Source organism: Hemiscyllium ocellatum, chromosome 17 (genome assembly GCF_020745735.1).
Source record: "Hemiscyllium ocellatum isolate sHemOce1 chromosome 17, sHemOce1.pat.X.cur, whole genome shotgun sequence".
NCBI classification, from domain to species: Eukaryota; Metazoa; Chordata; class Chondrichthyes; order Orectolobiformes; family Hemiscylliidae; genus Hemiscyllium; species Hemiscyllium ocellatum.
In genome coordinates, this window is record NC_083417.1 from 30,078,190 (window position 1) to 30,102,283 (window position 24,094).

Below are 24,094 nucleotides of genomic sequence, written 5' to 3' on the forward strand. Positions count from 1 at the left end.
ACCTGCACATTTTTGGACTGTGGGAAGAAACTGGAGCACCTGGAGGAAACCCACGCAGACATGGGGAGAATGTGCAATATCCACACAGACAGTTGCCTGAGGCGGGAATTGAACCCAGGTCTGTGAGGCAGCAGTGCTAACCACTGTGCCACCGTGCCGCCCATAGTAATTGGCTTCATTAGTGCCCCTCTAACAAGCGGAGTGGTTCGGACCTTTAAGAAGGAAATGAAATCCCTTCTTAAAGATCCTGTTGGTCTTTCTGAACAAGTAGATCAATTCCTAGGTCCCAGTTAATATACTTGGATGGAATTGATGTCTATTTTGAATAGACATTAGAGGGGCAGCTATGCGGTTGTGGGAACGAGAACACCCCCTCAGGGTGGGAGTCATACTGGCCGAACAGAAGTTTCCCAACACAGATCCAGGATGGGGGAACAAAAATCTAGATCACCAATGCAGATAGAGTCATAGCGTCATAGAGATGTATAGCATGGAAACAGACCCTTCGGTCTAACCTGTCCATGCCAACCAGCTATCCCAACCCAATCTAGTCCCACCTGCCAGCACTCAGCCCATATCCCTCCAAACCCTTCCCATTCATATACCCATCCAAATGCCTCTTAAATGTTGCAATTGTACCAGCCTCTACCACATCGTCTGGCAGCTCATTCCATACGCGTACCATCCTCTGCGTGAAAAAGTTGCCCCTTAGGTCTCTTTTATATCTTTCCCCTCTCACCCTAAACCTATGACCTCTAGTTCTGGACTCCCCGATCCCAGAGAAAAGTCTTTGTCTATTTATCCTTTCCATGCCCCTCGTAATTTTGTAAACCTCTATAAGGTCACCCCTCAGCCTCCGACACTCCAGGGAAAACAGCCCCAGCCTGTTCAGCCTCTCCCTATAGCTCAAATCCTCCAACCCTGGCAACATCCTTGTAAATCTTTTCTGAACCCTTTCAAGTTTCACAACACCTTTCCAGAATTGGACGAATATTCCAACAGTGGCCTAAACAATGTCCTGTATTGCCGCAACATGACTTCCCAACTCCTGTACTCAGTACTCTGACTAATAAAGGAAAGCATACCAAATGCCTTCTTCACTATCCTATCTACCTGCAACTCCACTTTCAAGGAGCTATGAACCTGCACTGCAAGGTCTCTTTGTTCAGCAGCATACCCTAGGACCTTACCATTAAGTGTATAAGTCCTGCTAAGATTTGCTTTCCCAAACTGCAGCACCTCGCATTTAGCTGAATTAAACTCCATCTGCCACTTCTCAGCCCACTGGCCCATCTGATCCTGTTGTAATCTGAGATAACCCTCTTCACTTCCATTACACCTCCAATTTTGGTGTCATCTGCAAACTTACTAACTATACCTCTTATGCTCGCATCCAAATCATTTATATAAATGACAAAAAGTAGAGGACCCAGCACCGATCCTTGTGGCACTCCACTGGTCACAGGCTTCCAGTCTGAAAAACAACCCTCTGTCTTCTGCCTTTGAGCCAGTTCTGTATCCAAGTGGCTAGTTCTCCCTGTATTCCGTGAGATCTTACCTTGCTAATCAGTCTTCCATGGGAAACCTTGTCGAACGCCTTACTGAAGTCCATATAGATCACATCTACTGCTCTTCCCTCATCAATCATCTTTGTTACTTCTTCAAAAAACTAAATCAAGTTTGTGAGACATGATTTCCCATGCACAAAGCCATGTTGACTATCCCTAATCAATCCTTGCCTTTCCAAATACATGTACATTCTGAGCCTCAGGATTCCCTCCAACAACTTGCCCACCACCGAGGTCAGGCTCACCGGTCTATAGTTCCCTGGCTTGTCTTTACCGCTCTTCTTAAACAGTGGCACCACGTTTGACAACCTCCAGTCTTCCGGCACGTCACCTGAAGGACCTCAAAGACTTAATAATAAAAGGAATTAGAGAAGTAGTCCGTAAATCTCAGAATTTAACACAGGCATTTGAGGTCCAACAAGAGAAAGATGAGACTCCCTCAGCATTTTTACAGAGATTACGGGATTCAATGAGAAAATATTCGGGTACGTATCCTAAGGCTCCAGAGCACAGCGCCTCCTCAAAGTACATTTTGAGATTAAAGCCTGGCCGAATATCCCAAAAAAATTCAGAAAATAGAGGGATGGAGTGAGAAATCATTCGATGAATTATTAAGAGAGGGACAGACAGTGTTTGTAAAGAGAGAGGATGAGAAGCAAAAACAGAAGGCGAAAATGATGGTTGGTGAGATTAGATTAGACTTACAGTGTGGAAACAGGCCCTTCGGCCCAACAAGTCCACACCGACCCGCCGAAGCGCAACCCACCCATACCCCTACATTACCCCTTACCTAACACTATGGGCAATTTAGCATGGCCAATTCACCTGACCCGCACATCTTTGTGACTGTGGGAGGAAACCGGAGCACCCGGAGGAAACCCACGCAGACACGGGGAGAACGTGCAAACTCCACACAGTCAGTCGCCTGAGTCAGGAATTGAACCCGGGTCTACAGGCGCTGTGAGGCAGCAGTGCTAACCACTGTGCCACCGTGCCGCTGAGGTAGTCAAGAAAAGAGTGGAACCAATTGTAAGCAACCGGAGTGGTGGCTGACAACATGTTGAAAATAGAGGTAGGGGAAGGGAACGAGGAGGACCCGTTAGGGGGTCCTGTCGACAGGGACAAGGATCGAGGTGGAAATTTCCACGGGAGGGATGTTACTACTGTGGAAAGACAGGTCACTTTAAGCGGGAGTGTCCAGATCTGAAAAGGGAAGAGAGGGCAATACCGCTTATGAACTTTGATGAAGAATAGGGGCGTCAGGCGTTCCTGCCCTCGGGGACCCACCGGCAACCCTTGATAACTTTAAAGGTGGGACCTAGTGAAGAGCATACAGTTTTCTTAGTAGATATGGGGCAGCACGATCATCTTTAAATTTTATACCCAAAGGAGTACAATTTACAAAACAACAGATAATGGTGTTCGGTGTGAAAGGGGAAGGACTTACAATCCCTGTATTTGAACCTATGATGATCGAAAGGAATGAAGGGAAAATTGAGAGACAATTGTCATACATTCCAGACATAGGAAGTAGTTTGTTAGGAAGAGACTTTATTATACTATTAGGACTAGGGATTGGGATGAGCGACCGACAACTAGTAGTAAAAATGGCCCTTTTGACCGAGGAACAGGAAAAACAAATAGACTCCACAGTATGGGCACAGGAAGACAATCAAGGGGGGATTGCAGATTCCCCCTCTCAAGATCAGCTTGAAACAGGTGGGGGAGACGGTATGTGAGAGACAATACCCAATTTCGACCGAATGAAGAAGGGGGTTACAACCTGTGATTGAGGGGTTAATTAGGGACGGCCTGCTGGAACCCTACATGTCCCTCTATAATACCCCCATTTTGCCAGTAAAGAAAACAGATGGTACCTATCGTCTGGTACAAGACTTAAGGGCGCTTAATAGGATAGTACAGACTCGACACCAGGTTGTCCCTAATCCTTATACTCTCTTGAGTAAAATCCCGCATGACCACAAGTGGTTCAGTGTGGTGGACCTATAGGATGTCTTTTGGTCATGCCCCTGGCAGAGGAAAGCAGAAACATGTTCACCTTTGAGTGGAAAGACCCAAGAACGGGGCGGAAACAGCAACATAGATGGACAGTGTTTCTTCAAGGGTTCACTGAGTCCCCAAACTTGTTTGGCCAGGTTTTAGAACAAATTTTTGGAAAAGTTTATAAGTCCCCAAGGCACAAATTTGCTGCAATATGTAGATGACCTACTGGTCATGGGAGAAGATGAGAAGGGAATAGCAGAAACAACTAACCAATTGCTAAATTTTCTGGACAACAGGGATTGAGGGTCTCGAGGACGTAGCTCCCTCGGAACCAGAACAGGACTGCCTTGACATCATAGAATATCAGACTAAAGTAAGAATGGACCTCAGGGACATCCCTCTCCACACAGGGGCCAGACTGTTCGTTGATGGGTCCTCCAGAGTAATTGAAGGCAAAAGACACAACAGATCTGTGGTAGTGGACGGAACAGAGGGGAGCGTAGTCGAGGCTAGTAGGCTGCACAATGACTGGTCGGCACAGACTTGCGAACTCTATGCGCTAGAACGCGCTCTTAAGGTCCTAGAGGGGAAGGAAGGAACTGTCTACACAGATTCTAGGTATGCCTTTGGGGTGGCACACACATTTGGGAAAATACGACATTAAAGAGGAGTGGTAAACAGTGGAGGTAAAGAACTGGCCCATGAGGCATTAGTTCAGCAAGTATTGGAATCCCTTTTTGCTGCCAAAGGAGAAAGCCATAGTCCACATGAATGGTCATCAGAGGGGAGATGATCCCGAAACAAGGGGAAATAGGTTGGTGGATGAAGCCGCTAAGGAGACAGCTGTGAACCCACAGGTCAGCCCGATATTTTCCTTGGTCCCGACAATACAGGAACCTGTGGGGAGACCACTATTTAGTGCTAGTGTAAAGGATTTGAAGAAACTAGGGGCTACAAAACTGGTAGAAGGGAAATGGGTGGTACCCGATGGCCGGGAAATGTTATCTAAGATGCTGATGCGAGAAATCATGGCTGTCCTACATCAGGGGAGACATTGGGGAGTGCAGGCAATGTGTGATTTGGTTCTTAGGAAATATGGATGTAAAGGGATATACACGATTGCCAAACAGATATATGAAGGCTGTGTAACATGTAAGAAGATAAACAAGAAGGTACAAAGGAAACAGGTCCCAAGTGGGAGAGACCCTGGGCTAAGACCATTTCAGAGCATACAGGTGGATTACACTGAATTGTCCCCGGTACGAAGGCTAAAATACATGTTGGTTATAGTAGACCATTTATCCGGTTGGGTGGAAGCATACCCCCTGGCTGCAGCAACAGCAAGTGGGGTGTCTAAGATAATTCTTGAGCAGATAGTTCCCCGGTATGGGATCGTGGAGTGTATAGACTCAGACCAGGGAAGCCACTTCACCTCTAAGGTGCTCCAGGGAATAATGCAAAATCTCCTGGGATTTTCACACCCCCCCGGCCCACCTACAGGGAGGGTCGAGTGGATGAATCAAACTCTTAAAAGACAGTTGTCCAAATTAGTATTAGAGACCAGACTCCCCTGGACCCGATGTTTGCCGATAGCACTCCTACGAATGCGAATGGCTCCAAGGAAAGATTTGGGTCTGTCCCCTTATGAAATATTGTTTGGGCTGCCATACTTGGGAACTTCAGGAGGACTGCCAATCCCCGGGACTAAGGACTTGTTCTTAAGAAAGCATATACTGGGCCTGTCCTCCTCTTTGTCTTTTCTCAGGAGACAGGGTTTACTTGCACAGACTCCACCTCTCGATTTTGCCGTTCATCCAATCTGGCCAGGAGATTGGGTCCTTGTGAAGTCACGGACAAAGAGTACCAGGCTCTTTTGACTACCAAAACGGCGATAAGGACGGTGGAGAAAGGTTGGACTCACTACACTAGAACTAAGGGACCAGTGGAGTATCCAGTTGAGAAAGAAATCTGGACAGCTGAATCAACGAAAGAACCGTTGAAACTCAGGCTAAAAAGACTTTGAGTGACTGATTATACAGTGGCAAAGCGAGCGCGGGATAATTTCTATAAGATTGTATATTAAGTCTCTCAGTGCTTCAGCACTATTTTTGGAATGAGGTGAATACTTAGGTATATGATCTTAGCTCTCCTAGTCTTAGGATTTCATCAAACCTTGATGTGGTCCTCTTACTTGGTAGTAACGGTCCCTGAGAGTGCTAATCCGCAAGTAATAGATACCGATGCCTGCAGCCTAGTTGATTGTGGAAATGTAGAAAATTAGCGGCAGTACAGCTACTCAGAGATACATCTTAAGTCCTACGGGGATAGCCTTGGGGGTGGTACTTGGATTAATCCACTCGTCACAGTACACCGGGGCTCCTTCTAGCCAGCTCTTGAGTGTCCCGACAAAAAGTGTAACCCAATATATTTAACGATGAAGAAAACCACATGGCACGAAGCGGTTTTGGGAGGAGACACCTATTAGGTCCAGTTAAATGAAACATTTGGGATAGAGATGAAAGCAAACGGGAAGGATTTCTCAGGCTGTTGTTTCCGCATATAGATGGGCAAAAGGAAGTGGCCAGTCGAAGTAAATGAAAAGAGCACTCAGATGCCATAGGTATATCCTTTCGCCCCTTAGAGTGAAGGACTTAAAACAGACCATCGAAATAGAAACTGGTTACAGGGATACAAATGCCTGGCTTGATTGGGTAAAGTACACTGTGAAAAGTCTGAACAAAAACAATTGCTATGCATGTGCCTTCAGTAGGCCAGTGGCCCAGGTAGTACCCTTTCCACTCGGGTGGCAGCAAGACAGGAAGGGCATGAAGTGAATGATAGCCCTGTAACAGGATAAGACTGCATGGAATAATGGGAATTGTACTTCCCTATCACTAATGTTCCCTCCCTTGAGAAGAAAGATTTAAAAAGACTCCCACGTTTTTGGCTGCAGTCGGAAATCATACATTGCGTGTTAGCAGACAAGGTCTAAATCAGTTCAGAGACCTGGGGGAGCTGAAATCGTGTATCGATATTGAAAATGTGACCAGAACGTACAAGGGAGGGAACTACTCAGCGCTGCAGGTTCCCCGAACAGATCTGTGGTGGTACTGTGGAGGGAGAATACTGAGACCCACCCTTCCTCCAGATTGGAGAGGCATATGTGCAGTTGACAATCCCATTCACCTTGGCATTTGAATAGGAAAAGATTGTCACAAAAGGAAGTCAGAGTAAAAGATCATTATTGGATACTTCTTTTGATGATTGGATATATCTAGACTCTATAGGAGTTCCTCGGGGGGTACCGAATGAGTTCAAGGCTCGCAACCAGATTGCAGCAGGCTTTGAGTCAGCTCTCTTCTGATGGGTAACAGATAACAAGACTGTGGATTGGATGAACTATATTTTCTATAATCAGCAGAAGTTCATTAACTACACTAGGGATGCAGTCAAAGGTATAGCAGAGCAGCTCGATACAACCAGCAGAATGGCTTGGAAGAACAGAATGGCCTTGGACATGATCCTAGCTGAGAAAGGGGGCGTGTGCGTGATGTTAGGGGGGATCAGCTGCACCTTTATTCCAAATAACACAGTACCCGATGGGTCAATCATTCGAGCTCTGCAGGGGTTGACTACCTTAGCAGAGGAGCTGGCTGAGAATTCAAGGGTAGACACATCGCTTACTCGGTGGCTGGATTCATGGTTTGAGAAATGGAAAGGTATAGGGTGTCCATACTCGCCTCCTTGATAGTGGTTGCTGGAGTACTGATAGCTATAGGATATTGCATCATACCTTGTGCACGGGGACTAACCCAGCAGCTGATTGAAACAGCCCTGACTAAATGAATGCCCCTAACAGGAAGTCAGCAAGAGGTACTCTACCTGTTGAACAATGTGGGGATGAATGATCTTGAAGAAATTTCCAAGATTGATGAGGTCTCAGGGATGCTGCTGGCGAATTTGGAGGTGGCCTATGAGTTATGTGCAGAAGACAACAATTATTAGCCTAAAAGAAAAGGGGGAATTGTGGAAAATGTGTGTAAGTGTTGCTTCTGCTGAAGTCACCTATTCAGAATTCATAAAGACTCTGTGTGCAGAAGTGATAAGACTCAGTGTTGCGTCAGCAGAAGTAATGAGACTCAGCTATCAAGGGGGGTTGCACGCTAACAACAGGCCACAGACAGATGTGCTAAACCAATTAGATTAGCAGCTGCACAGAGCAATACAACTGTCACTTATGAGGTAAAAGGGGAAGTACAGAGAGGCTCATGGAAACTGTATAAATGTGCACTAATATTATTCAGGAGTGTGCCTACGTTTGTTTGTCACCCGGTCTTGGAAGAACATAAGAATAAAGACTGCTTTGGAATTTGACTTGGACTAAAATTATTTGGCAGTGAGCTTCATTTCTCACACCCTTAAACATCTTTACAAAATTTGACAAGAGGTTGAATGAGCTGAGCTTGGACATTGTTTAACATTCTTGTCAGTTATATGGCAGGCAGGTGTTGCTTCATGTCAAGCACAGTTGGACTTTGTTACTATGACAGTCTTTGACCTTTTTTGTTAATGATAAAATTATTTGTTATCCATCTTGGAATGCTTGATATCTTTCAGCCATCCTCACTGAACTGTGTCATTGCCTGGAGGAGGACTTGCTTGAGTGTCTACACATTACACACCCTACTGTGTGTAAGAAAAAGAAGCATCAGTCAGTGAGACTATGTAGGAACATCACATGGAGTTAAAAGCTAGGTAACTCTTATGGCTTCAGTCAGTGTTTAATATCCAGTGTTGTGCAGTGACATCTCTCAATGATGGGCAGCAGCTTAAGAGGAATCCTGAGGCATCACTTTTTCAACCTTCCATCATTGGTTAGACTTCAACATTTCAGAATGCTGGACAACAACTAAGTTGCCCTGAAATATTTCAGCAGCTTTAGGATACTGTTGAATGTGTAAGAGTCAGTGCTTTATGGAACCTTTCACAGCAGGCCAATCAGAGAGAATGGACTAGTCAATTGTACAACTTCCAGCCTTCCCTTGAAATACTCTCCCTTGAAAACCTGGAACCTAGAATGAGTCTTTCCCTCAACAGATATTTATGTAGATATCACTGATTACATACTCCTAATCACAAGGTAGGTGTAGTTTGAAATGATGTCTTCTGTCCAGTCTCTGACACTACACCTGCACATTGTGCTTCACCCCTGTGTTTAAAGATCCCTTTTGTTTGATGCTATCTGCAGTCAAAGAGTCAGTTGCTTGTGAGTAATCATCAATGCTTGATCATTAAGACTTATTTTAATCTTGGGTTGTCTCAAGAAACTGGTCATCTCTCAAATGGCCTCATCAGGTCTGACAATGACGAAGATGCTAGAGCCAAGCGTTTTAAGAGTGCAAGTGAATATATTTGCAAAAGTGCAAGATTATGTCACCCAAGTCAGTGATGTAACATCAGTAAGTTTTTCTTTATTTCTCTCTCTCTCTTTCTCACCATGTATAAGTGCAGTTCTAATATCCACAGCTAGGCTGGAGGAAGCCTGCTTTAGAGCAGTTGGCCAGAAGATGTGGGCACTTGACACCAGTGAGATTTGTACCAATAGAGCTCAAGTTAATTAAAAGTGTTTTGCCTAGTTGCAGGCTCACCATCCCAGCTGGAACTTATTCAGGCTTTGGCATCACATGCCATGTGAGGTGAAGGGGCTGGGCTCCTCTCTGTTCTGAGAGGAAACTTCTAGGGGTCAAGTGTAAGGCTCCTCCTCTCTGTGGATCCTTCTTGGCATCAACCCGTCTCCAAAGGAATAGGCACTCAGAGTTAGGTCATAGTCCCTCATTCCCATCCTGCCTTGCTTCCATTGTTTGGAGACCAATAGACAACACCATCCACCCAATGTTTCCACTCATTGTTGCTTTTTAGCTTCATCCAGAATGATTAATGTTTTACTAACAACACTACCTCAACTCCCTTTCCTTATTGCCTGTTTTTTCCTAAATGTTGAACACTCTTGACTATTTAGTTCCCAGCTCTATTCGCCCTGCAAGATGTCGAATATTGCAATCACACTGGATGTGATTACCACAATTTGTGCTGTTAATTAGTCTACTTCAGGAAAGATGATTCTTGACTGTCTCTAGATGCTCCTCTCCCTTACTCTGGTTTCAAATGATTACAGGAATGGTTCCAATGATCCCAACAGCCTCTGCAGCAGCAAGATTACAGAAGAGGGCACCATAGAGCCAGTGTTCACAATCACTACACAAACATAGGAAAGTAGAAACATCATTCAGTCCATCAAGTCTGCTCTACCAATTAATGATGTGGAGGAGCCGGTCTTGGACTGAGGTGGACAAAGTTAAAAATCACACAACACCAGGTTATAGTCCAACACGTTTGTTTGGAAGTACAACTTTTTGGAGAGCTGGTCCTTAATCAGGTAGCTGTGGATCAGGATCGTAATACACAGAATTTATAGCAAAAGATTACAGTGTTTTGAAACTGAAATTATATATTAACAAACCGAGATCCCTGTTAAGTCTTTCATCTTTTAAAATGGATTGCATGTTTCAGTTCATTAATATGTAAATCCCAGAATTTCTTTTAAGTCACATCCTCAAGATAACTTAAGGTTTTAATTTTAAAAAAATGATATCTCAGCTCAGACAATGCATTAAAGGTGTGAGGTTAGAGTCTGTCTATATCCCAATCTTGAGTCAGACTGACTCTGCCAATTACATTTAAGTAAATTTGCTTCCACAGCCTTACATGGTTGAGAAGTCCACAGGTTCACCACTGCCTGAGTGAAGAAGTCTGCTCTTCTCAGTTCCTATACCCTTTACCCGTGGCCTGATCAGTAATATCTTTGAACCCTGATTGGTCCAAGTATTAAATTATTGGATACTCATTGGCTGGGTGAGGCATTTATAGTGCTTGAATAGTTCATGGTTCTGGCCAATGTGCCAATAACAAGTCCACACAACGGACCATAAAGAGGGCCACAGCTCCAGAGTGTCTGCCCCTCTTTGAAGGTTACACTTATGCCCAGGTGTCCTTGGAAAGGGAGGACAAGGTATCACCAATACTCTTGATGCCTTTACAGAGAGCATTGCATTGGCTGGAATACTTATCTCCCACCAACTCTATTTTGATTTAGTCTCTTCCCTCTACTCCTACTTTTCCCTCAACTTTGGTATAATTGCAATGCTTTATTTTATATTCATTTGTCAAACATGGGCATTTCTAGCTGGCCAGCACTTTTTGCCTGTCCCTGGTTATCCTTGAGAAGATGGTGACAACTGCATTCTTGAACCGCTGCAGTCCATCTGCTGTAGGTAGACCAACAATATCCTTGGGAATCCAGAATTTTAACACAGTGATGGTGAAGGAATGATGATAGATTTCCATGTCCGGATGGTGAGTGGCTTGGAGAACTTGAAAGTGGTGGTGTTCCCGTCTATCTGCTGCCTTTGTCTTTCTAGATGGAAATAGTCATAGGTTTAGAAGGTGCTGTCCAACGATCTTTGGTGAATTTCTGCAGTGTATATTGTAGATACTACTACTGAGTATCATTGTTAGAAGGGGGTGGATGTTGGTGGACGTGGTGCCAATTAAACAGGCTGCTTTGTCCTGGATAGTGTGAAGCTTCTTGAGTGTTGTTGAAGCTGCAGCATCCAGGCAAGTGTGGAGTATTCCATCATTTGTGCCTTAGAGATGGTGGACAGGCTTTGGGGAATCAGGAGGCGAATTAATTGCTATAATATTTCTAACCTCTGACTTGCTGTTGTAGCCCGTGTGTTTATCCCTCAGGATGTTGATAGTGGGGGATTCAGTGATGGTAACGCCATTGAACGTCAATGGTTGTCTCTTACTGGAGATGGTTATTGCCTGGCATTTGTATGGTATGATTGTTACTTTTGTCAGCAAAAGCCTGGATATTGTCCAGATCAATTACATTTGAACATGGATTGCCATTGATGGGTTCTGAATGTAAACTGGGCATTAATTGAAAATACAGGTGATTTAGTGGTAGGGGATAAAGGCGGAAAATAACACGGTGTGTTTTGCTAATAGGATAAAAACATTCAATTGTGCATGAGAGCACTATATAACCAGTTTCTATTTGTAGAGAATGAGGATTGCAGATGTTAGAGATCAGCGTCGAGAGTGTGGCGCTGGAAAAGCACAGCAGGTCAGGCAGCATCCCAGGAGCAGGAGAGTTGATGTTTCGGGCATAAGCCCTTCATCAGGAATCATTTGGTTTCTGTTTGATTTCTTTAAAAGTTATGGTCATCTCAGGCATGTTACATTCCATTGTCTTTCGATTATTTTCTTTTGATATGTCAATCACATAAGATTAACACTTATTAACAGCTTGTTCTTCATAATTTACCTATTCCCCAATTTCAACCAAGATTAAGTGGCACCAGTGCGGGAATTTGTGTATCTGTTTAGTGTATCTGTTTAGTGCATACACTCTCATTTTCCAGTGATTAACTATCACCCAAATGTTCCAAATAATATATCCAAAATATCAAAACAACTACAAGATGACAAAACTCACTATTGAATTCAATTCTAAAATGCTATTTAAATATTATATATATTTATATATGCACACATACATACATAGATATATGTTCAAAGACCTGCTGGATAATTTGTTATTAACTAAATCATTTAAAATAAATTATTTATTTAAGTAAAGGCTGCACTCACTGTAAAAGTTTACATTAGCCAGAGACATAAAACTCCAAAACTATAAACCTTTCCACTGTTTTAGGCCAAATAGCTTCCTTCTTACATAGACTGTTTAACTGACCACACTCAAACAGAATATGATGTAACTACTCACTTTCTTAATCAAGTCAAAATGGTTAATTATTCCAAAATAAATTAATTCCATTGGACCTACATTTGCCCTCAAAACTCTTTTTGCATATCTATAAAAGTTCATTTTAAAGTCTGTTATTCTGCTCCTTGCAAATTTGTTCTCGTTTTCCTCCCTCAGCTGCTTGGTCCTCCTTTGCTAAATTCTAAACTGTTCTCAATCCTCAGGCTTCTAACTTTTTCTCGCAAATGTAAATGACTCCCCTTTGAATCTAATACTAATCTTAATTTATTTCATAAAATAAAACAAAGAACTGCAGATCCTGAAGATCTGAAACAAAAACAGAAATTGCTGGCAAAATTCAGCAGGTCTGGCAGCAAACATTGGAAGAAAACAGAGGTAATTTTTCTGATGAAGAATCACCAGACTCAAAACGTTAACTTTTAATTTCTTTAGTTAGTCATGTTTGGACGATTTTTTTCTGTTGTGCTTTTGCATGAGAAAGGTATGTATAAGCATTGCAATGCATACATTCATTCCTTCAACATTGGCCATAACTAATCCACTGTCACATCTTTTAATGAAGTTACACAATCTATCATAGCTAATTTATTCCTAATTTCTTCTTAGTTCTATTTAGGACTCTAGCTCTGAATTGGACCATCCCAGTGAAGAATCCTATCATGTTATGGTCACTTCCCCAAAAGACATTGCATGACAAAGTTGTTAATTACCACATCTTATTGCACAGTACCAGATCTAGGATAACCTGTTCCATGGCAGGTTCTCTAATGTACTGGTCAAAAAAAACTTGTATACACTCAGGATTTCATGCAGCACAGTTTTATTACTAATGTGGTTTGCCCCCAACTTATATGTTGCTTCATGCCACCCATGTTACTGTAGCTCCCTTGTCACATGAATCTCTAATTTACTTTTTAACGCTGTTCTCTACCTTACCATCACTATTTATTGTCACTCCCACTGATGTTTTCTGTCTCTTGTCACTTCTTAGTTCCACCATACTGATGCCACGTTTAGATTATTTGGAAATATAATTTTCAGTATTGCAATGATTTTGTCACCCTTTTCTTTTTTTCTGTCCTTCCAAAATATTAAATACCCTTCGATATTCAGTTCCCAGCGTGCTCATCCTCCAGCCATGTCTCTATAATTCCAAACATACAGTGCTTCTTTACAAATATTTGTATTGTTAGTTGCAAAAGTTCTGTCCAATTAGATACAATAGATTTTGATTGGTCTTTTAATTTTTACATTTTTCCTATTTTTTCACCCTATTCCCTCTACATTCCACTTCTGCTTTCCATTTTTCAAGTTTTCTATCTTTAATTTCTATTTCTCCCTTCTCTTCTTTGTCTTCACATTCAGGTTCCTAACCTCCTTCGCAAGACTAGTAACTGCCCAGGTGAAGAGACTAGTCCCTTTCCCATTGGAGTGCAACCATTCAGCTTGAATAGGTTCCAACTAGCCCAGAATAAGTCCCAGTCCTAAATTTCCCACTCCTACATCATCCCTCCATCCACACATTCATCTGATCCATTTTCCTTTTTTGGATTTCGCGAGCACATGGCACTTGGAATAATCCTGAGATTACTACCTTTAAGGTCATGCTTTTTAATTTATTTCCGAACACTCTGATCTTTGCTTATTGTCTATATTGATGGTACTGATGAGGACTATGATCGCTGGCTGTTTATCATTCCCCTTATCAATGTCCTGCAGTCATTCAGTGACTTCTTTGACCCTGGCACCAAAGAGGCAACATGCCATCCTTGTATCATGTCCGTGGCTACCTCTTCCCTTTGTGATAGAATCTCATATCACTCTTGCTCTCCTACTCATTTTTTTCTCCTCCCTGTCCAGCTCAGCCACTCCTGGTGTGACAGAATTGCTTCCCACTACATTCCCCTGAGACACCATCTCCTCCAGCACTATCCAGAACAAAGAATCTGTGAGAGGGACATGAACCCAGATGACTCCTACATTACTTGCCTCATAATTGTCTGGTGGTACCTCATTCCCTTTCTGCCTGTGCACTATTTATCTGTGGTATGATCACCTCATTGTATGTGCATTCCGCAATGGTCTCAGCCTTATGGATGTTCCACAGTGACTCCATCCGCTACTCCAGATACAAAATAGAGATTTCAAATAGTTGCAGCTGGAGACTGTTCCTGTACACATGGCCACACTGGACATTGGAGCTCTTTTGTTTCAGAGGTATTGTCCATTCCTCTGGATCAGGAATCCTGCATTCAAGTCCCACCTAACCATACTATGTCTCATAAGATGTCTGAACAGGTTGATTAAATGTGTCACCCTGGACAATGAAAGTGTCCCTGACATCTCAAATTATACAGAAGGGGCAATCCATGACAACAGGCTGCCCTGCCATGATTTACCCTTAAAGTACTCCATTTCATTTACTTTCAGGTGGCATGTTGGCTCAGTGGTTAGCACTGCCGCCTCACAGTGCCAGGGACATGGGTTCAATTCCATCCTTGGGTGACTGTGAGAAGTTTGTGCATTCTCCCCATGTTGTGTGAGTCTCTTCTGGGTGTTCGGGTTTCCTCCCACAGTCCAAAGATTAGGTTAGGTGGATTAGTCATGAGAAGTGTAGGGTTACAGGGATGGGGTGGTGGGTGGAGTTGGTTGGAGTGCTCTTTGGGTGATTGGTGTGGACTCAATGGCCTGCTTCTGCACTATAGGAATTTTATCATTCCTCCAGTAAATTGAAGAAAAAATTCAATATATACCAGGAATTAAAGCATTAAATATATATTAGTGACCTTACCTTAAGTACACAGTAGTTAACATAAAGGCCATTTTTTTCCTTTAAAGACTAGACAGTAACAATATCAGCCAATTGAACTTACCAAGGTCACTGCTCCTCTCACACTGTCTCCCAATCCCATTTGATGAACTTATGGTTTTCCTGTGATGTACTCCTTTTGAATTCCTGATCACCTTGTGGCTGAAGGATGAGGAGAAAGAAAAAGAAAATAGCACTTTCCTCTCCTCCTCACCATGCCTGCAGTCATTTCACCAGTGTGTTCCTTTCTTTTCTTTAAAAATTAATCAACAATTCTCTTACATTGATTGTAATGCCATTATAAAGTAAAAGTTGTTTTTAAGTTGAGATACTATCAGAAACAAATTACAAAATGATCACAACTTGATTTCCATTCTTAATTAACACACTAAGAATACAGCCATTCTTTTTGTAGTAAATACATAGGTGGTGTCCTGCAGAATGGAAATCCTTAGCTTCCACTTCTTTAAGGATCTACATGGTAGGAACAGAGACAGTTGTGCAGCATTTCCTTTCTTTTGTAGACAGATCTGGGACATCAGCTGCCTGTGCCAGCAGACAGCTTAATTATCAGCATGCAATTCCGATTCTAGGGCAGCTGCAATACACATCCCATGAGCAGGCAACAAAGGTTTCAATTAAATAAGGTTTCTAATTAAAGCCAATAACAAATCCTGTTAGAGAATATTTTAAATCATGTAATATTTTCAATCATTCTGAGTTAATTTTAGAACCTAAAATGGTTTTAATGTATGTAACCTCTTCTTACTTTATAATGTATGTGCTATTAAATATATCTGTCAATCACTCAAACTGGAAAAGGACCAGCTGCTTAGAAACAGGTTCAAATAAGGATGGGAGGATTAACATAAGCCTTGCTGATTTTGAATATAGTCTGTGATGGGTGTTGGGGAATAACATATTTTACAAGTGAAAAATAAATTATTTATTATGCCATTGTGTAATTAATCTGATCATATTTCTTTGCTCATATGTAATCACAATCAGCTCTCAAGCCTGGATGTTGTAACTATTGCTAACACATTTACTTTAATATGCACATGAATATAATGCTGACTGAACATGTAGGACTCATAGTCTTCATTAAATGTACATTCAATTTCAATTTTAACTACCATTTCTTGCTTTTAATTTATCCATTCAGAAGAGAAGGCAGGAATGTGGGATGTTTATGAGAATAGTCTGCATCACTTAATAATTAGTGAATAACAATTTTAACAGCCATTGTTATTATCACATAATTGTACATCAAAGAAGAAGGCTCTCTGTCCCACTGCCCTGAGGGGCAGAAATTAGCTGGTTAACATTCGACTTGAAAACTGCCACATCCTTATAATTGTATCAAAGATCCCATCCAGAAATTGCCTGCACAGAGGCCTGAAACTTCTAGCCCAAAAGCATGAGCACTAACATTAAGGCAAGTTGGACTCCTATACTAAACCCAATTAATGTAGGTCTTTTATGTGCAAAAGAGGCTGTGTGCCCAATGATAATGACCGCATTATTCATAAAATATTGCAGTGTTGTCTAAACCATTCAGAGTTTTAACTGTATCAATTGGATTTTTATACATTTTGTTTTTATATATGACATTTATGCAGAAAATAAACGTGTATAAACTCACATCCATATTCATAACACCGTCATCTATTGTAGAACGCTGTTCTTTAATTCATAGTGGCTGAAGAATAGCATTTTAAATTTTAATTAGATTGTTTCATTTGCATACCTGATTGAATGATTGAACCCAATTATGACACAGTCATTGAATGGTTTGGGAGAAAATGGTTCTGGATCCAAAAATACAAAACAAGCAAACCTATGAAACAGACAAAGAAATACAGAAGCCATCTTCCAAATTAATTTGCTGTAGATAAAAAGGTTGGATGTGTGAGATTATCTCATTAATAAGTCTAAAATATGAGTAACCTTCACATCATTGATTTTGTTTATACAGATGAGTGTACCTAATGCAGAGTTTAAGGTGGAAGAGATCCAAATCCAGAATTTGTACTTGGAAGTCAGCACAGCCAATTCAGGATTCACGTTGAAATTAATGGCTGGTAAATGGTGTAGGCCTTGACCTCACAAGAGCAGCTGCGCTTTGCTTACTGATTACAATTTATGCGATTTTAGTTCATCAATCTCAGTGTCAGTTGAATTTTCACCAAGAACTGTGCACTGCTGTTTCCAAAACAATTACATAGGATAATTTGGCAAACAGATTGATGAGTATTTCATTGATCATGAATAGCAAGGCGATAGAAAATAAATATTACTGAATATTCTGAGGGTTCTGAGAAGTATACATTTCTGCTCTTGCTGTTGGCTTTTGTAAAACCAAGAAAAGAAACTAAATAGAAATGTAGCATTAATTTTAAAATTATTAAGTACAATATTGATGATAGCAGCTTGATGCTTGAGTGTTTCTAAATGACTCATCTTTCTTTAATTGTTACTATAGAGATGTAGTCAGTCATCACCACAGCAGTGATGCTGTTGTTACACCTCCGTTACATTGAGCTGCTGTTCTGTCAGCCTCATTCTTCGTTTTTCACCTATCCTAAAAAACCTGCCAACCAGGCAGAAACTCATGGTACCAGTTTGATGTTTTTCTACTTTATTGCACAAGGTACCAAATATTGCATAAAACATTTATCACCCCATAGATACATTCTCAAATTTAAGTTTTCACTTTACCACTCTCATAACTGTTTTTGTCCTTGCTTTTAATATTTTATTTTTTATTTCCTTGCTTTAAAGAAACTCAGAATGTATCTTTGTGTAAATTGGAAAATCAGAAAATCAGACAGTGCCTTTGGGCTTAGTTATATCTTTAGACTGTGACTAAGTGAAAGTTAAAAAAAACTCCTCACCATCTTCTCACATGCATTCTTATTTCTGAAGAATTTAAATGTTGACACACTGTCTGACAGCAGTAACAGCACTGGGGCAAATACTTCACAAATAAGGTTCTTGATTCCAACAGATTTGCATTCTGTCACATTCCAGAAAGTGTTGTTACCAAGGGTAACAGCTTAGACTGTTCCAAATTGTTGTTATAATGATTCATCTTTCTACCTGCAACTGTAGTGAGAATACCACTTTATGTTTGGAAATTTTAGATAAAAATGTTTCCATTCAAATATTCAAAGCTGGAGGCAACTGGCGGCACAAAAATAAATAATCAGCAAATATTACATCCTAGAAAAAAAGCCTGGGGATTGAAATACAAACTTATGGCATAGATATAAACACTTCAAACAGTATGCCCTGGTGTTAGCAAAGACAGATTTTTCTTACCGTAAATTTGATTGCTAAAAGAACATCTTTAATATGCCAATCAGCAATGAAATGATATAACTATACTCAAGGAACCATATTTTCCAGTCAATAACCCAGGGTCAGTGGGGTTCTGCAGACTTCGATACTGGGTTCCCTGTTTTCCATTGTATATGGCAACAATGTGGACTTAAAGGTCGAAAACAAGTTTGCAGATGATACAGAAGTTGACCATTTTGTTGAAAGCGAGAAAGAAAAATGCGTTCTGTAGAAACATATGAGTGGATTGGTAAGGTAGCCGGAAAAATGGCAAATGGAGTTCAATTCAAAGGAGTGTTAAATAATAGATTTAGGAAAGACAAATAAGGTAAAGGAATACACAAGAAATAGTAGGAAACTAAGCATTGGAAAGGATCAAAGGACCTGGAATAGATGTCCACTAATCCCTGACCTGGTAAGGTCCTTGAAAAAATATATTGGATTTTCTCCTTCATGAGTTAAGGCATCAAAAATGATGTAGTTTATGCTGGAACTGTATAAAACATACTTAGGATAGGCCACTAAATATTTTTATGGCTTTAGCCTAACAAGGAGGATGTGACTGCACTAAAGAAGATACTGGAGAGATTAATAACAAGGTGCCAAAACTGCAAAGCGTTAGCTGTGAGGATAGGTTGAATTACTTAGCATTGAGTTCAGTGTCATAGGTATGGCTGAGGGGATCTGACAGAGTGTTAGAGGCAGAGACGCTCACTGCACATAAAAATATTTAGATGTACAATTGAAATACTAAATTAACAGTAACATACAGACTGAAACAACTCTGCACAGACTGAAGTAATGTAACATACACACCAAGAACTAAAACTTGGTTATGGTCCTTTTCTCTCTGGCACAGCAGATTTGAATGGGATAAATGATCCCATTCAATGCTGTAAATTTCTATGATTCTCTGATATTTTGCCATCATCATCTCCTGTTATGTCTTATTCCACCAGTCGGATGCACAGTGGCACCCAATGGCACCCAGTACCTTATAAGCCCCCAGAATTGATTTTGGACCCCAACTTCCCATCTACAAATCTTAAGTTAGGAACGTGATGGAATACTGTTCACTTGCCTTCATGAGTAAAGCTCCAGCAACATTCAGAAGTCCAACACCACCTAGGTTAAAGTGCCTGTTTGATTGACATTGCATCCACTTATTAAAACAGTCACCCTATTCATCTGAGGTGCAAAATGGCTACAAAGTGCAAAATTCAATCCAGCAACTTACCTTGCTTTTCCAACCTTCAACCTGCACCTAGTAAAAGGACAAGTGCAGCAATTCGCGGGAACACCTTCATGTCACACACAGTGCTGATGTGGAAAAACAGGTATATCACCTATGCAGTAGCGCCTCAACATATGAACGACCCCGTTCACGAACAAATCGGTTTATGAACAGGATTGTACGTAAAATTTTGCTCCAATGTACGTATGAAATTCAAGGTACGAATGAAGGTACGAATGCAAAAAGCCCGTGTGCGACCATGTGGTTTCATTGTTCTACTTTGCCACGCTCTTGTTGAACACAAAAGCTCTCGGGCCCCGCATGATCTCATTCAGTTCGTCTTTGGCGTGTGCGCTGTGAACAGCGTTCGTTGCTACATCTAAGCATTCTTATGCTATCCGAACAATGGGAAAAATTGATTCAGTTCGCGAACCGGGTCCCGGAACGGATTAAGTTCTTAAGTCGAGGCGCTACTGCATATATGAGAGTACTTTCCCATCAGGCACAGTCGCAGTCCAAGAAGATGGTTTACCACCATCCTATCTAGGGCACTAATGAATGGGCATTAAATGCTGTTCTTGCCAGCAATATCCATATCTCATTAATGAGTAAACAAAACAGCATTTCATTGATGCATTATGTGTTGGCAGCATTTGTCTCATTAACCTTAACCATCCCAGTAAACATCAGTGTTATAAGGTGAAAAGTATTTACAGTAAATTGTTTTTAGGATAAACTGTGACGAGAAAGCAAGAACATAACGTGTAGTGAAATATTTCATGTCAAGATAGATTGCTTGGGCCATTGGATGCACGAGTTTTGCGAGGCAACATTTAAGGAACTCTAACGTTAACTTTGTTATTGACTTCATATTTTCTTCCAAACAATTTATCCCCTGTCGACTCTCTGCAGTAAAATTAGATTATTTTTCAAACTCTTTTTCTCTCCACAAGACCAATCTATTGTCTTCATGTAATTTAAGAGTTCACCTAATCAGTCAAAACAGTGTTTGTGGAATGGTGCTGCATTTTAAGTTATTTTCCCACCTATTTACATTATAGCACTGGCCCTGAAAAATATTTTTTATTGGAGTGCTTGGAATTCAAACTATAGTGCGTGTGACTTCCAGCTAATTGGGAAATAAACTGACCCCTGACCAGACATGATGCTTAATAAATCACATTTTTACCAGGGAAAACTATCAGAAAAAGCTCCACCACAGACGATGTTAAAAAATATCCCTGTGGGACAATGTAACAAAAGATGGTGTAGTCCATATGAATGATTGGTAGTTTAACGTTGAAAAGCTTCAATTTTTTTCTACGTCTGCATGATACCACGATGTGTAACTAAATTCATTCAGAGTTTGGCCGCAATACTAGTCAGGAATTACGTGATTCATGAGTGAGATATCGTTTTGAATGGTACACCCCAGTCACAATTTCTCTGGGCTGGTTGCCAGAGACAGTCTGCAGTTCCCCCCCCCCCCCCCCCTCATTTGCAATGCAATGCTTACTTTGCACTGTAATCTCCCAATTTGCAATCTGATATGCTTCCATTGCATTGTTTTTTGTGTGTGTGCTGGTGCAATGCTCAGGTTTTTTTGAAAATGACATGCTTGCTTTGAGATCCGGCTGGCGTTGATCTTTGGCACTACAGCGGTATTCTTACGGACTCGCCTTTTTTTCTCTCTTCTCTTTCCCTCTGATGGTGCTTGCAGGAAGGTGGGATCGAGTCAGACTGTCTGGATGGAGAAACAAGGAGGGGCAGTAGCTCAGGGTAAGGAGCTTCTTACTCAAAAACAGAATTAACCCTTTATATCGATCTGGAAGTTCTTTGTAACCTGCAGAGGTGAATATGCGTTTCACCACACGTTATGTATAGAAGTCATACTCATTAAAATATGGTTTGTGGATTCATTGTCAAGTCAAGAATATTTGTGACATACAAACTGGAAAGAAACAGTTTACTCATCTCTTCAGCGCGAGTCCAAAATGAAAGGGTTGTGCCCCTAAGCATTTACATTCATATCTTTTTTTTAATGTTCACTTATTACAAAACAACTACCCTGTAAACATATTCCTCAATGAACTCCTAATCTAATATTGAGCTCAATAACGGTCAAAAGCTTGTTTAAATTTTATTGACATTTCATGTAGCCGCTTTTTAATATCGACAGTAAGAATTGGTCTTCTGCAGATTTAATTCAAAATAAACTATTCATTCAAGACAGTTAATTCAGGGATTTCTAACAATTTGAAAACTACACAGTCCCTGAAGAGTATGTCTATATTTTGGGGCTGCTGTAACTTGAACTCTAAGGATTTTCTTTCTTATTTTAAAAAATGTTTCATTTAACGCATATTTTAAAATGTTGGTTACAGTAACGAGACAGAGGAAATGGATTAGAACACTATGGTTGGGTGCCGAGGTGTCTGTGTGTGAAGTGAGGGAAGTCAATGTGTTATCCAGATCAATATATTCTTTGCTTAAAGTACTGATTTCTTGTTGAGGTTGGTTTTATTGGTGCCACTAGTGATCTCTAGCACTCTGCCGTTATTCACCTGAACTTTGACTTGAGCAATGACAAACTATTTAACCACGTGGACCACCACAGCTGAACCAAATCCCATTCTCAACCAGCTGTTTAAGATGCAAAAGGGGGAAAAATTGGCTGATTTTCTCCTTTTACAACCCAAGATGGTAGAAACTGATTGTAACTGACTGCGCTGTACTTTTATACATCAGTAATATCCATTGTCCTACTTTGGACTGGAGGAAAATTAGTTCATACTTCTGTTACCAACAGCTGACCTGTGGTCCCTGCTAGAACATTCGCATATGGAGGTTGGAAACAGAGTGAGGAAAAGACTGGGTTTAACGGTGACTGCATTGCACTATCCCATTGGCATCGCAATGAGGAGTAATTCGTGAATACTCATCTCTGCTGCCTGACTGGGGCATCTGGTTGTCTGGAAATATACTCCTGGATCACAAGTGTTAGAGGAGAAAAATTAGTGGAGACATGGAGCATCCCACTTCTGATTTTATGATTGAGGATAGATTCCTGACAAAGGAGCTAGGCTGACAGAATCTAGGAAGAAACCTAGAGAAACTCTTGCAGTGATGTTCTGAGTGATAAATATACAGCACTTCAACAAAGCCTTACACAAATGGTATTTAATTTGTATAAAAGGCAAAACTGTTGGGAACAGAAATATGAACTACATTTCCTCCTGTCCAAAGTAGAACAATGGATATTCCTGATATGTAAAAGTACATGTAAAAGATAGATCAGAGAATGCACCATAACTGTGTTACAAACATAAACCTTTGCTTGTCTAAGTGAACACCACAAGAGACATAATGCTGTTTATCCATGTAAGTTCCCCTCTGTTCATGCATTTATAGAGTAGTCAGCCGCTTCCCAGCTCGTGCCGTGATCAGTCTTGCAGTCTTCAAGAAGTTGTGATTCCCTCCAGTTAAATATTAAAAAGAGTGAAGCCATTGTATTCAGTAATGGACACAAATTCTATACATTCACAACAATTCTAGCCATTGTCTCAGGCCACTGTGTCAGACCGAATCAGATTGATGTAATTCCAAATTGACCATGAGTTTCCTCAAGCCTTTCCCACAAAGACTCACTATTGTCAACTTTAATCATTGCCTGTCTCCACCCCCTATCTCTGCTATCTGTCAGTGAAAGCATTATCCATATATTTATCACTCAGAACATCACTGCAAGAGTTTCTCTAGATTTCTTCCTAGATTCTGTCAGCCTAGCTCCTTTGTCAGGCATATATCCTCAATCATAAAATCAGAAGTGGATGATTGAAAAACATTCAGCACCCTTTGCAACTCTTCATATACTGAAACAGTCCATGGCCACCTACGCAGGACCCTGGTGTAACAAGTAGCAGTTATAGCATACAAGTGGCAGGCAATGACTAACTTTAATAAGAGAGGTTCTAACTGTCATTGATATTCAACAACATTTACCATCAATGAATTCTTATCATCAACATTGCCATTGGTAGGGATTGCCATTGTCCAGAAATTGAACTTGACCAGTAACATAGAATCATAGAGGTCTACAGCATGGAAACAGACCCTTCGGTCCAACTCGCCCATCTCGGCCAGATATACCAAACCAACCTAGTCCCACCTGCCAGTGCCTGGCCCATATCCCTCCAAACCCTTCCTATTCATATACCCATCCAAATGTTGCAATTGTACCAGCCTTCACCACTTCCTCTGGCAGCTCATTCCATACACGTACCATC

At 41.1% G+C, this 24,094-nt stretch overlaps 1 protein-coding gene across 1 annotated transcript in view; it reads left to right on the forward strand.

Annotated features, from left to right (window-relative positions):
• The first annotated feature begins 3,175 nt into the window (after nucleotides 1-3,175).
• The window catches only part of dbndd1 (dysbindin domain containing 1), a 46,223-nt gene continuing 25,304 nt past the window's right edge, over nucleotides 3,176-24,094 (forward strand). The window contains exons 1-3 of the mRNA XM_060838332.1: nucleotides 3,176-3,299; nucleotides 3,869-4,190; nucleotides 21,529-21,587. Coding sequence (XP_060694315.1) covers nucleotides 3,176-3,299; nucleotides 3,869-4,190; nucleotides 21,529-21,587 — 505 coding nt within the window. The remainder of the gene's footprint in view (nucleotides 3,300-3,868; nucleotides 4,191-21,528; nucleotides 21,588-24,094) is intronic.